This window comes from Mobula birostris, chromosome 19, assembly GCF_030028105.1.
Source record: "Mobula birostris isolate sMobBir1 chromosome 19, sMobBir1.hap1, whole genome shotgun sequence".
Lineage (NCBI taxonomy): Eukaryota > Metazoa > Chordata > Chondrichthyes > Myliobatiformes > Myliobatidae > Mobula > Mobula birostris.
In genome coordinates this window covers 13,295,117-13,311,518 of record NC_092388.1, presented here as the reverse complement: position 1 = coordinate 13,311,518, position 16,402 = coordinate 13,295,117, and the positions used below count along the sequence as shown (strand labels likewise).

General features: G+C 42.7%; 1 protein-coding gene across 4 annotated transcripts in view; it reads right to left on the bottom strand.

The window, feature by feature from the left end:
- The window catches only part of osbpl3b (oxysterol binding protein-like 3b), a 197,490-nt gene that overhangs the window by 105,210 nt on the left and 75,878 nt on the right, over positions 1-16,402 (bottom strand). For all 4 annotated transcript variants that reach the window (XM_072283250.1, XM_072283249.1, XM_072283248.1 and 1 more), the window contains 4 exons: positions 15,574-15,677; positions 14,690-14,782; positions 13,474-13,630; positions 3,336-3,469 (listed from right to left, as the gene is read on the bottom strand). In XM_072283250.1, the coding sequence (XP_072139351.1) occupies positions 3,336-3,469; positions 13,474-13,630; positions 14,690-14,782; positions 15,574-15,677 (488 nt within the window). The remainder of the gene's footprint in view (positions 1-3,335; positions 3,470-13,473; positions 13,631-14,689; positions 14,783-15,573; positions 15,678-16,402) is intronic.

The following is a 16,402-nucleotide window of genomic DNA, read 5'->3' as shown; positions in this document are numbered from 1 at the left end:
TTGCTGTGATGATTGTACATTCTAGTATCAATTGTTTGGCGATAATAAAGTATAAAGTATAAAGCGTAAAAAAAAACATATTTTTCATTATAGTGTTTAGGAATACAATCAAATTGCTCCTCATCCCCGTTCCATTTATTACAGAGATGAGGAGGAATTTCTTTAGCCAGAGGGTGGTGAATCTGTGAAATTGATTGCTACAGGCGGCCAGATCACTGGGTATATTTAAAGCGAATGTTGGTAGGTTCTTGATTAGTAAGGGTGTCAAAGGTTACAGGGAGAAGGTAGGAGAGGGATAATAAATCAGCCATGATGGAATGGCGGAGCAGACTCAATGGGCCGATGATCTAATTCTGTTCCTGTGTCTTATGGTCTTCAGTAGCGGCCTTGAGAAGTTACAGCCAAAACAACCGCAAGGCTGTACATACAGGACTTCCCGACCCCGGCAGCATTGTTCATCCCTGAGCAGACTGAATGGATGGTGAGAGCTTGAGAACTGTGTTTGCTCATCTGCCACTCTCATCCCCTTTACTCAACCTCTTCCTCCGTCCATGGCCCAATCTAAATGAACCGCAACCCCACCCTTCTCAGGGTTAAATTTCAGAGAGCAGGGTGGGGGGGTGGGTGGGAATGCAGTTAGTGTAACACCATTACAGCATCAGCGACTCTGGTTCAATCACTCCACCACTGTATGTCAGGAGCTCGTACTTTCTCCCCGTGAGCACGTGGGCTCCCTCACGGTGCTCCAGCTTCCTCCTACACCCCAAAAGACATGGGGTTTGCAGGTAATTGGCCCCACATGGGTGTAATTGGGCAGCGTGGGCCCACTGGGCCCCGAAGGGCTTGTTACCATGCTCCATCTCCAAATGAGATAAAACAGAATAAAAATACGGCTCTCGCTTACGAGTGCTCTCTCCAGTTTGTAGGGGGAGCACAGGAAGCAGTACGCTTTTACTCATTTGGAATGCCAGGTCTTTGTCCAAAGTGATGCGCAAACCCAAACTCTATTTAATGCTGAGCTTCCCAGATTCTGGATCCAATACAGGTGATCTTTATCTACAAATATCCCACAAGGAGGCTCATTTAAATATGATCAAGAACTCATCTCTCTAAAGCTATTATTTACGCCCATCCTTGGCCTTGAATACCAAAATAGATTTCAGATTTTCATCCTCTTTTTACAGTGCGTAGTTATTTGATATTAATGCTCTACATGAGGTAAAAACATAAAGCTGATTCTCTATCAACCGTGATTAGATTTGAATAAATAAAACTAACTCCACAACATTTGTTAACACAAGAGTCACAGAACCTCTACCCACAGGTGGTGATTTTCTGGGGGGATAAAAAAAAAAGCAAAGAGAAACACTAAGCATCACAGATAATTAGTCAAAGCATTTTTTTTAAAACCGCTATTTTATGACAAGGTTTACTTTTCATTAATATTTATTTATTGAGATACTGTATGGAATAGGCCCATCGATCCACGATCCCCAGAAACCCCCGATTTAAAGCTAGCCTAATCACGAGATCAGCCTATCAACTGGTATGTCTTTGGACTGTGGGAGAAACCCGGAGCACCGGGAGGAAACCCACACAGTCGCGGGGGGAGAACACACAAATGCCTCGTAGAAAATGGAGGGAATTGTACCTGGGTCACCGGTACTGTAAAGCATTGTGCAAACCCATACACCACACTGCCAACCCATCTGTTTCACAAAAGGCGAACTCTGAAAGCATTACACAATTTTGTAAATGGTCTTGGCTTGAGTATTGGGAACATTGCCAAGCTTGCACAACAAATATTGGCAAAGGAGCAGATATTGAGGTGGACGGTGATATGTAACAGGATGCCAAACAGAACCGCAAAATGTGGGGAAGGCACAGCTGATAAGGTTTCAGAGGAGGGAAGTGTGAAATTCTGTGGACTGTAAAGAGAGCATACGATAAACATATTATTGGTTGGGTGCGCATGTCCAGAAACCTACCCTCATAGAGGGATCAGAAGTGGAGAGAGTGAGCAGCTTCAAGTTCCTGGGCGTCAAAATTTCTGAGGATCTAACCTGGTCCCAACATATCGATGTAGTCATAAAGAAGGCAAGACAGTGGCTGTACTCTATTAGGAATTTGAAGCAATCTGGCATGTCAACAAATCCACTCAAAAACTTCTATAATTGTACCGAGGAGAGCATTCTGACAGGCTGCATCACTGTCTGGTATGGAGGGGCTACTGCACAGGACCCAAAGAAGCTGCAGAAGGTTGTAAGTCTAGTCAGCTCCATCTTGGGCACTAGCCGACAAAGTACCCGGGGCATCTTCAGGGAGCGGTGTCTCAGAAAGGCAGTGTCCATTATTAAGGACCTCCAACACCCAGGACGTGCCCTTTTCTCACTTTTACCATCAGGCAGGAGGTACAGAAGCCTGAAGGCACACACTCAGCGATTCAGGAACAGCTTCTTCCCCTCTGCCATCAGATTCCTAAATGGACTTTGAAGCTTTGGACACTACTGTACCTCACTTTTTTTTTAAACATACAGTACTTGTTTTTGCACATTTTTAATAATCTATTCAATATATGTAATTGATTTACTTATTTATTATTGTTTAATTTTATTTATTATTTTTTCTCTCTCTGCTCGATTATGTATTGTATTGAACTGCTGCTGCTAAGTCAACAAATTTCATGTCACATGCCGGTGATAATAAACCAGATTCTGATTCAGAGTATACCAACAAAACTATAGAAGCATATACAAGTTTATTGCTTATTTATTTATTTATTTATTTATTTATTTATTTCTCTTTTATATTCGCAGAGTTTGTTGTTTTTTACACATTGGTTGTTTGTCTGTCCTGTTGGACGTAGTATCTCATTGATTCTATTATGTTTCTTGGATTTACTACGTATGCCCGCAAGAAAATGAATCTCAGGGTTGTGTATGGTGACATATATGTACTTAGATAATAAATTTACTTTGAAGTTACTTATTCCCTGAGAAAAGTACTCACCTGTCTAAGATAATTAGACAGTATCACATGGTGATTTGACTATTTCTTAGGGTGAACCCATACTACTAACATGCGTCATCTTTTCTAGACAGAACTGAGAAGCAATAAAGCAATTTAACTTCAATTTATGCTTGACTTTGCAAACAGCAAAATAGAAAACTTAAGCTAACAAACTATCAAAATAAATTACAATCTTGAACAAAACCAAAGGTTTAACCCAGCATTAGCCAATAATAATGAAAGATGTACATCTTTAGGAAGTTAGGAAGCTACATATATAAATGAAACATTGGCAATTTTTATACCAACATAATCTCTCAACTTACCGAGCTCAAGGCAGTTTTCAGACCAATGATCTGTGCAGATGGCGAGTGGCATGCATCGTGTTCTGATACCAAAAGCTTCAGTTTCTCCCTCTCAATGACAATCGAATTGTACACTGACTTGAGTGCGGAATGAACTACCAAATCAAAATAACCGAGTTACTTGATCTGAATTGAACAAAAATAGTTTTTCAAATCACACTCATATGACCAATGGACACAAGAATTGGAAGTCAAGGATACAATCTAACTCAAACTGAGAGCAGACAATAGACCAGAATAACGATGTTCATTTGTGGGTGAAGACTTCAACACTGTAATTCCTCAAATAATCCAAATAAATTCATAAAAAATAACTAACTGGATATTAGACTTCTCTAACTTCCGTTAATGCCCCTCCTCCCCCTTGTACTCCATCCTTTATTTATTATATATTCTTTTTCTCTCTCCCCCCTTTTTCTCCTTCTGTCCCTCTCACTATAACTCCTTGCTCATCCTCTGGGCTTTTTTCCCCCCTCCCCCTTTCTTTCTCCCTAGGCCTCCTGTCCCATGATCCTCTCATATCCCTTTTGCCTATCACCTGTCCAGCTCTTGGCTCCATCCCTCCCCCTCCTGTCTTCTCCTACCATTTTGCATCTCCCCCTCCCCCTCTCAAATCTCTTACTAGCCCTTCTTTCAGTTAGTCCTGACGAAGGGCCTCGGCCCGAAACATCGACTGTACTTCTTCCTAGAGATGCTGCCTGGCCTGCTGTGTTCACCAGCAACTTTTATGTGTGTTGCTTGAAATTCCAGCATCTGCAGATTTCCTTGTGTAGCTGGATATTAGAGTATATTTTTAATTATGTCTTTTAATTAAGTATTTGGTCTCCAAATACTTCACTGCTTTTAATTTCTTATGCATATCAATTTGCAGTTTGTAATGGTGTTAGTCTTGTGACGTCAGTAGTAGATACAGTACACATCCAGGCCATCCTCTCTTCTCACTGCTTCCACTGGGCAGGAGGTACAGAAGCCTCAGGTCCCACTCCACCAGGTTCAAGAACAACTATTACCCTTCAATCATCAGGCTCACGAAACAGTATGGATAACTTCACACATTACAACTCTGAAACAAGAGAAAATCTGCGGGTGCTGGAGATCCAACTCTGAACTGATTCTATAGTCTTTGGACTGACAGTCGAGGACTTTTCCACTGTCACAATGAGGCAACACTCGGGCTGGAGGAGTAACACTTCATATTCTAACCTGGGTGGACTCCAACCTGATGGCATGAACATTAATTTCTCCAACTTCAGGTAATTTTTCCCCTTCGTCCTTACCTCTTCTTTACTTCCCACTCTGACCCCCATTTACTTCTTTTCTTCTCCTCACCTGCCTATCACCTCTCCCTGGTGCCACTCCTCCTTCCCTCTGCCATGGCCCACTCCCCCCTCGTATCAGATTCCTTCATCTCCAGCCCTTTACCTTTTCCACTGATCACCTCCCAGCTTCATACATCATCCCCCCACCCCTGTGCCCCACCCACCTAGTTTCACCTATCACCTAGCTTGTACTCCTCCTCCCCCCCCCTTCCACCTTCTTATTTGGACTTCTTCCCCTTTCCTTTCCAGTCTCAATCCAAAACGAAGGCTGTTTACCGACTTCCATAGATGTTGCCTGATCTCCTAAGTTCCTCCAGCATTTTGTGTGTTGCTCTGGATTTCCAGCAACTGCAGAATCTCTTGGGTTTATTCTTTACAACTCATGTTTTCACTATTTTGTTCATTTGCACGATTTGTCTGGTTTTGCACATTGGTTATTTGTCAGTCTTCATGTATAGTTTTTCCATAAATTCTACTGTATTTATTTTCCTGTAAATTCCTGCAAGATGAATCTCAAGGTACTGAATGGTAACGTGTGCATTTATTTATATATTCAGCACAGTCAGCCCTTCGAGCCACGCCCCACTCTCTGCAAACTCAATTGTCACTATCTGAAGACAATGGATAATTATTAGAACAGTATCATTACTAGAACAATTATCAGAGTGGTACGGACAGCCCAGCCCATCTGTGGATGTAAACTTCCCTCCATTGAGGGCACTTATAGCAGCAGGTGCAGAAAGGCGGCCTGGAAGGTCATCGGGGCACCAGTCACCCCAACCAATCTCGGATCATAATGCATACTCTCTTACCAGGATGCTGCCTGGTTTAGAGAGTATGCATTATGATCAGAGATTAAGGGAGCTAGGGCTTTACTATTTGGAGAGAAGGAGGATGAGAGGAGACATGATAGAGGTGTACAAGATAATAAGAGGAATAGATAGAGTGGACAGCCAGCGCCTCTTCCCCAGGGCACCACTGCTCAATACAAGAGGACATGGCTTTAAGGTAAGGGGTGGGAAGTTCAAGGGGGATATTAGAGGAAGGTTTTTTACTCAGAGAGCGGTTGGTGCATGGAATGCACTGCCTGAGTCAGTGGTGGAGGCAGATACACTAGTGAAGTTTAAGAGACTACTAGACAGGTATATGGAGGAATATAAGGTGGGGGCTTATATGGGAGGCAGGGTTTGAGGGTCGGTACAACATTGTGGGCCAAAGGGCCTGTACTGTGCTGTACTATTCTATGTTCTATGTAACCATGAACTGTTTCAGCTGCTTCTATCTGGCAAACGCTAGCGCAGCATTGAAGCCAAGACCAACAGACTGTGAGACAGCTTCTTTCTACAAGCCTTTTAAATTCACGTCTCTACATTGCAACGGAGTCATAACGCAAAGATTTTTACTCCCTCGCATTGTGGGATAGATGTAAGATCTTAAATAAATTCTAAATTCTAAAAATATTAGAGAAGCTACATTGGTGATCTTGTGTCCTGGATGAAGTAGAATGCATGTAGTTACCCTACCTTATTGTATTCAAATTAAATACACCGAATCTCACAAAAGTACAGAATGAACCTCATAGGCAGTCAATATTCAGATTTATTTATTATATGTACAGCGAAATGAGTTGCTTGTGTTAACAACCAACACACCCAAGGATGCACTGGGGGCAGCCGACATTCTGCCCTCACACCGTTCAACTTAACGAACAATCGAGAGCAACACAAAAACAAACAGCAACAACAGAACAAGCCCCACCCCACCCCCCCATCCCCTCACACACAGAGGTCTCCAGCTCCAGGACAGGCCGCACCCAACAGCAACAGCAGCCAATCATCTTATCCTCAGTTTAGCTGTGGGGCGGAGCGTGGTTGGAAAAAGAGCTGTACAGAAACTCGAGGCTTGTGCCCTGCTCAAATGCCAACTTGCCCGTTATTTCCTCAGTAGCTGAAAACAGGATGGGCAGCGTGTGCACAGACGAATCTCAGTACACACCGTAAAGAGAATAGTCACAAAAGTAGTCAATTGGACACAGACTAATAACCTCTTGCACATTTCTTGCCACCAGCTCCAAGGAGCAACGATAATCGGTACAAGGGAGAAATCAGCTGAGTTAAGGACAAAGACATGGTCATGATTCAACCATGCATTTCACAAAAATGTGCACTAAATCAGAACACCACAGTTGGCTGTGGAGGCCAAGTCATTGGGTATATTTAAAGTTCAAAGTGGATTTTATCAAAGTACATATATGTCACCATATACAACCCTGAGATTCATTTTCTTGTGGGCATACTCAACAAGTCTATAGAATAGTAACGATAACAGAATCAGTGAAAGATTGCCCAACTAGGGTGTTCAACCAGAGTGGAGGAGACAATAGACTGTGCAAATGAAAATATAATAGCAATAACTAACAAGAACATGAAATGAGAAGTCCTTGAGAGTGAATCCGCAAGTTGTGGGAGCCCTGCAATGACGGGGCAAGTGAAGTTGAGTGAAGTTAACCCCTTTTGTTCAAAAGCCTGATGGTTGAGGGACAATAACTGTTCCTGAACCTGGTGGTGGGAACCCTAAGGCTCCTGTAACTATTTACTCATGGCAGCAGTGAGAAGAGTATATGGTCCCTGATGATGGATGCTGCTTTCCTACAACAGCATTTCCCGTAGTTGGGAGGGCTTTACCCGAGATGGACTGGGCTGTATCCATAACTTCCTGTAGGATTATCCCTTCAAGATCATTGGTGTTTCCATATCAGGCTGTGATGCTGTGTCAGTCTCAACTACACTTCTATAGAAGTTTGTCAAAGTTTTCGATGTCTTGCCTAATCTCCACAACCTCCTAAGTAGAGGCACTACTGTGCTTTCTTTGTAGGTGCCCAGCAAAGCGGAGTTTGATAGTTTCTTGATTAGTAAGGGATCAAAAGTTAGAGAGAGAAGGCAAGAAAATGGGGTTGAGAAGGATAATAAATCAGCTATGATGGAATGGCAGAGCAGAATTGATGGGCTTTTTTCTGCTATGTAATTACCTGCTACCTAGCAGGAGAATGTCTTAATTATGTTTAATATATGCATTGGATCCTCGACTTCTTAACCGGAAGACCACAGTCTGTGCAGATTGGTGATAACATATCCTCCTCGCTGACGATCAACACTGGCGCACCTCAGGGGTGTGTGCTTAGCCCACAGCTCTACTCTCTGTGTACACATGACTGTGTGACTAGACATAGCTCAAATACCACCTATAAATTTGGTGATGATACAACCATTCTTGGTAGAATCTCAGGTGGTGATGAGAGGGCGTAAGGAGTGAGATATGTCAACTAGTGGAGTGGTGCCGCAGCAACAACCTGGCACTTAATGTCAGTAAAACGCAAGAGCTTTTTTTTTTGCATGTCGCACCAGTCAGCCATTCTTGTCTGGCGTGTGGTGTCAGGATTAACCAGGTCACGATATGAACATTCCTGACTCCACCCTTGTATTTTCTATGAGGCCAAGTGGCTAGCTTGACACTCAACCCAGCACGGATAGAAAGTGTGCTCGGGGGCGGGGCCCGAATTGGATTCAAACTCAGGAGCCTCGCTCTGGAGTCCGGCGCTGATCCCATTGCGCCACCAGCTGGCCACGAAAGAGCTGATTGTGGACTTCAGGAAGGGTAAGACAAAGGAGCACATACCGATCCTCATAGAGGGATCAGAAGTGGAGAGAGTGAGCAGCTTCAAGTTCCTGGGTGTCAAGATCTCTGAGGATCTAACCTGGTCCCAACATATCGATATAGTTGTAAAGGCGGCAAGACAGTGGCTATACTTTATTAGGAGTTTGAAGAGATTTGGCATGTCAACAAACACACTCAACAATTTCTATAGTTGTATCGTGGAGAGCATTCTGACAGGCTGCATCACCATCTGGTACAGAGGGATACTGCACAGGACCGAAAGAAGCTGCAGAAGGTTGTATATCTAGTCAGCTCCATCTTGGGCACTAGCCTACAAAGTACCTGGGACATCTTTAGGGAGCAATGTCTCAGAAAGGCAGAGTCCATTAAGGACCTCCAGCACCCAGGGCATGCCCTTTTCTCACTGTTACCATCAGGCAGGAGGTACAGAAGCCTGAAGGCACACACTTAGTGATTCAGGAACAGCTTCTTCCTCTCTGCCATCCAATTCTAAAATGGACACTAAAATGAAGCTTTGGACACTACCTCACTTTTTAAAATATACAGTATTTCTGGTTTTGCACATTTAAGAAAATCTATTCAATATACATAATTGATTTGTTTACTATTGTTTTATTTTATTTAGTTTTTTTTCTCTCTCTCTCTACTAGATTATGTACTGCATTGAACTGCTGCTGCTAAATTAACAAACCTCATGTCACATGCCGGTGATAATAAACCTGATTCTGATTCTGAAGTCCTGGAGCAGTTTGCGATCACCTCTGCCAAGAATACTTCCTGAAAAGATAGTTGTGCAGTGCTGGAAGCCAAATATGTGGATAAGAAAATAGAAACCTAGATGAGGACAGTACCACTTAAAAAGACCATAAGATATAGGAGAAGTAGGCCATTCGGCCCATCAAGTCTGCTCTGCCATTCAGTCATGGGCTGATCCAATTCTTCCAGTCATCCCCACTCCACTGCCTTCTCCCCATACCCTTTGATCCCCTGGCTAATCAAGAACCTATCTATCTCCTCCTTAAATGCACCCAATGACTTGGCCTCCACAGCCACTTGTGGCAACAAATTCCACAGATTTACCACTCCTCCAACTATCTTACCATCTGCAAATTTAGCCACAAATCCATTAATCCCATAGTCCAAATCATTGACATACATCGTAAAAAGCAGCAGTCCCAACACCGACTCCTGTGGAACTCCACTGGTAACCGGCAGCCAGCCAGAATAGGATCCTTTTATTCCCACTCTCTGTTTTCTGCCGATCAGCCAATGCTCCACCCATGCTAGTAACTCCCCTGTAATTCCATGGGCTCTTATCTTGCTAAGCAGCCTCATGTGCAGCACCTTGTCAAAGACCTTCTAAAAATCCAAAGACACCACATCTACTGCATCTCCTTTGTCTACCCTGGTTACAATTTTTTCAAAAAATTGCAGTAGGTTAGTAACGCAGGATTTTCCTTTCAGGAAATCATGCTGGCTTTGGCCTATCTTGTCATGTGCCTACATCACTCCTTAATCTCATCCCTAACAATCGATTCCAACAACTTCCCAACCACTGGTGTCAGGCTGACAGCTTTATAGTTTCCTTTCTGCTGCCTTCCACCCTTTTTAAATAGTGGAGTAACATCTGCAATTTTCCAGTCATCCAGTACAATGCCAGAGTCTATTAATTCTTGAAAGATCATTGTTAGTGCCCCTATAACCCCTCCAGCTACTTCCTTCAGAACCCAAGGTGCGTTCCATCAGGTCCAGGAGATTTAGCCACCCTCAGACCAATAAGCTTCCTGAACACCTTCTCAATAGCAATTTTCATTGCACACAGAGCTTCCCAATCCTCTGTCTTCCCACTAGCTTTGGCTTCCTTGTATGCCCTCTCTTTTGCTTTTACTTTGCCTGACTTCACTTATCAGCCACAGTAGTGTCCTTCTTCCATTCGAAAATTTCTTATTTGGAATATATCTGTCTTGCACTTCCCTCATTTTTTGCAGAAACTCCAGCCACTGCTGCTCTACTCTCCTACCTGCTAGTCTCCTTTTTTGGTCAACTTTGGCCAGATCTCCTCTCATGCCATTGTAATTTCCTTTATTCCACTGAAATACCGACACAGTTCTCCTTCGCAAATTTCAAAGTGAACTTGATCATATTGTGATCGCTGTTCCCTAAGGGTATCTTAACCTTAAGCTCTCTTATCACCTCCGGATCATTGCACAACACCCAAACCAGCACAGCCGATCCCCTAGTGGGCTCAACAACAAGCTGTTCTGAAAAGCCATCCCTTAGACATTCCACAAATTCTCTCTTGAGATCCAGTACTGGCCTGGTTTTCCCAATCCACTTTCATGTCAAAATCCTCGACGATTATCATGACATTGCCCTTCTGACATGCCTTTTCCATCTCCTGCTGTAATTTGTAATCCACATCCTGGCTGCTGTTTGAGGCCAGTATACAACTGGCATTAGGCTCCTTTTACCCTTGCCTTTTCTTAATTCAACCCAAAGAGCCTCTACACCTTCCGATCCTATGTCATCCCTTTCTACTGATTTAATACTATTTCTTATACACATGGCCACAGCACCCCCTCTGCCTACTAACCTATCTTTCTGATACATCGTATATCCTTGGACGTTCCCAATAGCAGCTATCCTTTAGCCAAGTTTCAGAGATGGCCACAACGTCATACTTGCCAATCTGTAGCTGATTTTCGATAAAGTTCATTTTATTTCTTATGGTGCATGCGTTCAAATATAACACTTTCAGTCCAGTATTTGTTGCTTTCTATTTTAACTGCACCATGCCTCTATTGCCCTGTAACTCATCCCACTGGCTGTGATTATGCCTCATCTGTTGCCTGTCCTTTCTATCATCTCTGTTGCATGCTATCTTTGATGTATTTCTGTTTTCCCCTCTTCAGCCCTATCACTCCGGTTCCCATCCCCCTGCCAAATTAGTTTAAACCCTCCCTAATAGCTCTATTAAACCTGCCTGCTAGGATAATGGACCCCTTTGGGTTCAGATGTAAACTGCCCTTTTTGTACAGGTCCTACCTCCCCCCACTGTTGGCGTGTGACCAAGTGGTTAAAGTGTTCGTCTAGCGATCTGAAGGTCACTAGTTCAAGCCTTGGCTGAGGCGGCGTGTTGTGTCCTTGAGCAAGGCACTTAACCACACATTGCTCTGCGATGACACTGGTGCCAAGCTGTATGGGTCCTAATGCCCTTCCCTTGGACAAGATTGGTGGCGTGGAGAGGGGAGACTTGCAGCATGGGCAACTGCTGGTCTTCCATACAACCTCGCCCAGGCCTGCGCCCTGGAAACCTTCCAAGGCGCAAATCCATGGTCTCACGAGACTAACGGATGCCTATATACCTCCCTCCAGAAGAGGCTCCAATGATCTAGGAACCCGAAACCCTGCCCCCTACACCAGTCTCTCAGCCAATACTTTTTAATGTACAATACTTTTCCCTGGGCTACCAATGAAAAAGAACCAGATGACACTCAAACCCAATTTATCATGGATTTAAGTGAAAAAGTTAGCTGCACCTCTTAAAAATCTTTTACCCGCATCTAGAACTACTTATACTGGAGGAAATTGGCTGACACTCATTCAAAAACAGTTTCTAAGCTATAGCGTTGTTATAAATATGGGATGAATTTTGGGGTTTGATGTCCTTGTTCCCGTTTTCATGTGTATCTGTTAGTTCCTTTGTGTGAGGGATTGAGTTGGGGGTTGGGGGTTTAGGGCTTGTGAGATTTGTTTTTCGAGTGAGGTGGGGGGGGGTGATGGTTTTCTTTGAATGATTTCCATGGTTTTCTTTGCTTCTTTGTATCAGGAGAAGACAAATCTCAGAGTTGTACACTGCATACATACTTTGATAGTAAATGAACCTTTGAGCCTTTGGATTAGATTAGATTGGGTTTATTTCTCACAGGTACATCCAAGCGTCAAATCATACAGTGAAATGCGAGGCTTGTGTGAACGACGAACACAGTCCAATGATTGTGCTGGTGGCAGCCCACAAGTGTCACAATGCTTTCAGTGCTAACATAGCACTTCCACACTTGCTGTCCCTAATCTGTACGTCTTTGGAATGTGGAAGGAATGCTGAGCAGCAACTGATATATATTACAGCAGTCCCATTTATCTGCTCTCCTCCTCACAGCAATTTGCAATGAAAATATCTTGCGCTTAAAATATAATCCAACAATGTACTGCTGATATAATCTGATTTCATACAGTTTGAATTTTAATCAGTTGGACAAAGCTCAGTAATTTTTACCAATTATCATTTGAATAACAAATTTTCCACGACTTTGCAACAAATATCCAGCATCTTTCATTTAGAGTCATAGAGCACTACAGCACAGAAACAGGCCCTTCAGTCCATCTACTCCATTCTAAACCACCATTCTGCCCAATCTCACTAGCCTGCACCTGGACCATAAGCTCTCGGTACACCTTCCATCCATGTACCTATCCAAACTTCTCTTCAATGATGAAATTGAACTCACATCAACCACTTTCACTGGCAGCTAGTTCCACATTATCACCACCCTCATGCTTAACCCATGACTTCTAGTTCTAGTCTCACCCAACCTCAGTGGAAAAAAGCCTGCTTGCATTTACTTTGTCTATGCCCTTTATAATCTTATCTACCTCTATCAAATCTCCCCTCATTCTCCTAAATTCCAGGGAACAAAGCCCGAATATCTTAAATCCTTCCCTATAACTCAGGTCCTGCAACATCATTGTAAATTTTCTTTGAACTCTTTCAATCTTAGGTTACCAGCACTGTACACAATACTCCAAATTAAGCCTCAACAAAATCTTATACAACTTCAACATAATATCTCAACTCCTGTACTCAATACTTTGATTTATTAAGGCCAACGTGCCATAAGCTCTCTTTATGACCCTGTGGCGCCACTTTCAAAGAATTATGGATCGGTATTCCCAGACCCCTCTGTTCTACCGCACTTATCATTTCTGGATGAAAAGGACAAGACAGGAGTTTCACCAGTATCAAATTATTGCATTATCTTCTGTGATCCAAACTACATGTATGCATCCTAGTTTTAATACTGGAAAATGAAGGATTCTGTTATTACCTTCTTGAGCAATATGGCAGAAATCTTCTTGCAGTTTTGAGTAATCTGAAGGCCAGTCTGAACCATCTGAAAAGTTTTTTGTTTCTACATTGAATACCTCAGACAAGTTAGGGTTTGATGCATGCAGTCTCATTGGGCTTGGAGAGATGCAAGGAACCTAGGGAAAATGGAAAGACCATTACTACTTACAAAATACCTTTTGATGAGGTAGAAGTGCAAGAATTTGATGCAGGTCTTTCTTTGCAAGGCAACCATCAATCTGAAGTGCAAAGGGTGGAAGGAAGAGGAGGAGTTGTTGTACATAAATGTGTACATAATGAATTCAAAGATACCGCACTGGGCAAAAGTTTTAGGCACGTATATATAGCTAGGGTGTCTAAGACTTTTGCACAGTACTGTATTTGTCAACGTGGAGCAGAGACCGAGTTTGTAAATCTGGCGGGAGCAAAGGATGTTGGGAATGGAGAGGGTGGAGTGCCGTAGGAGGGATGTGGGACAGCTGGCAGAGGAGTGCCTGGGGCGGGTTGCGTGGGTGCAGACACACCCCAGCCACGAGTCATTTAATTCCAAAGTGGTTTATTGATCATTACAGTATGTCCCTCTGGTGCTTCCCGCTCACTCCCCTCTCCCTTCCCCTTGTCCCAATCATGACTCCATTCTTCCTGCCCCCTTCCCTCAGTCCACAACAGAGACCCATATCAGAATCGGGTTTATTCATCACTCACATGTCATGAAATTCATGTTTCTTTGCAGCAGTACAGTGCAATACGTAACAATACCACAGTACTGTGCAAAAGTCTTTGTCATACATACACATACAATGTGTGTGTGTGTGTGTGTGTGTGTGTGTGTGTGTGTGTATGTGTGCGCGCGACTAAGACTTTTGCACAGTACTGTACATAGTTTGACACGTAGCCTTTGCTAAACATTAGCAAACAGATGAATGCAATCTTTTACCAAAAGATAAGAAATAACCTTTTGAATGATCTCACTGGTAGAATTTTTGGGTGTGAAGCACTATAAGCATGTCAGAATAAAATAGGGAACTGGTGAGGAAGGGTGTGGTGGAAAAGATTTTAAATAATAATCCCAAAGATATGCATCGTCAGCGTTAAACATTTCCATTAATTAACAGTATCTAATTATCAAGTCTGCTCTGATCACTTTGCAGTTCTGCATTTAATTGCACGGAGTCCCTTCTTCATAGCCTTATTACCTGTAGTGTTGATTTAGCATCTTTGCCAAAACTTTTGGTTCGCCACCTTCTTTGACAGCGTTTTTCCTTCTTTGGACTCTCAAAAACATATCCCTTCATCAAAGGAGGGAAAACACAATTTTATTTATTTATTTTAGAGATACAGCGCAGTAACAGGCTCTTCACGTTCAAAGAGCCCATGCCACCCAAATTCACTCATGTGACCAATGAACGTACCAACCCGGACATCTTTAAAATGTGGGAGAACATAAAGGCTCCTTACAGACAGTGGCCGGAATTGAAGAATTGAACCCATATCACTGGCAGTGTAAAGCAATACACTAGCAGCTATGCTATCATGCCACTCTCTTACCTGCATATTACTTCAATATTCATTCGTAAGGCCAGTGATGAGGTGGGGATGGAACTGGACTCCCTTACGGTGGTGTCTGAAAAGAGGATGCTGTCCAAGTTGCATGCCATCTTGGTCAATGTCTCCCATCCACTACATAATGTACTGGGTGGGCACAGGAGTACATCCAGCCAGAGACTCATTCCTCCAAGATGCAGCACAGAGCGTCATAGGAAGTCATTCCTGCCTGTGGCCATCAAACTTTACAACTCCTCCCTTGGGGGGTCAGACACCCTGAGCCAATAGGCTGGTCCTGGACTTACTTCATAATTTACTGGCGTAATTTACATATTACTATTTAACTATTTATGGTTTTATTACTATTTATTATTTAAGGTGCAACTGTAACAAAAACCAATTTCCCCCGGGGTCAATAAAGTATGACTAATGGTTATTTTTATTGCTTTCTCTAATTCACGCCATATATATTATATACACTATATATATTCACTTCAGCTTAATGTTGGTAAGTAAGCACACTTGACTGTAATACCTGAATAGCATTAATAGACGGTGCTGAGCACGTTCTGTGGATAACTTCCATGCTTTGCAAAAGTTGCACTAATTCTGTTAAACTGGATTGGCATTGAGAAAGATCTGCAAGGGAAAAGAAAGGAGTCCTAATGAAGTTTTCCATCAAACGAAAAAGAGACATTTGATTCTCAAACCCATTTGAATGCAACAATTTAATTAGGCTTTTGACGAATATCCAAAAAAAATCACTGCATTCTTGTAAGCAATCCTTTCAAGAAAGAATTCCTTCTTGCAAGGAAAAACCAAGGAGGAAATTCCATTACACAGTAGGTCATGGAGGGTTAGTATAAAACCTACACAGTGGTGTAATAAAATCTTGCCTAATCAAAGATTCAACTTGTTAAATTCACCTATCCCTTTAATCTTAATAGAAATTCAATCGACTTCAGACTTTAAAAGTACTGTCGTATTTGCCGTTTAAAAATTTGGACCTCTACCTTTCTAGTAGTTTCCCAATTTCACATCTGAAGTACGTAGCTGTAATTATTTGTCTTTCCCAAGAGCCTCATATATAAGACCAGAAAACATTTGAACAAATGAAGCCACTCGGCCCATCGAGTCTGCTCCACCATTCAATCATGGCTAAAGTATTTTCACTCTCAACCCCATTCTCCTGCCTTCTTCCCCATAACTTTTGACACTCTTACTAATTAAGAACTTATCAACCTCCACTTTAAATACACCCAATAAATTGACTTCCAAAGCCATCTCTTGTTATGAATTCCACAGATTTGCCATCCTCTGGCACCCTTCCTTACCAATTATGTATCGCTCCTGTTACGGTAGGG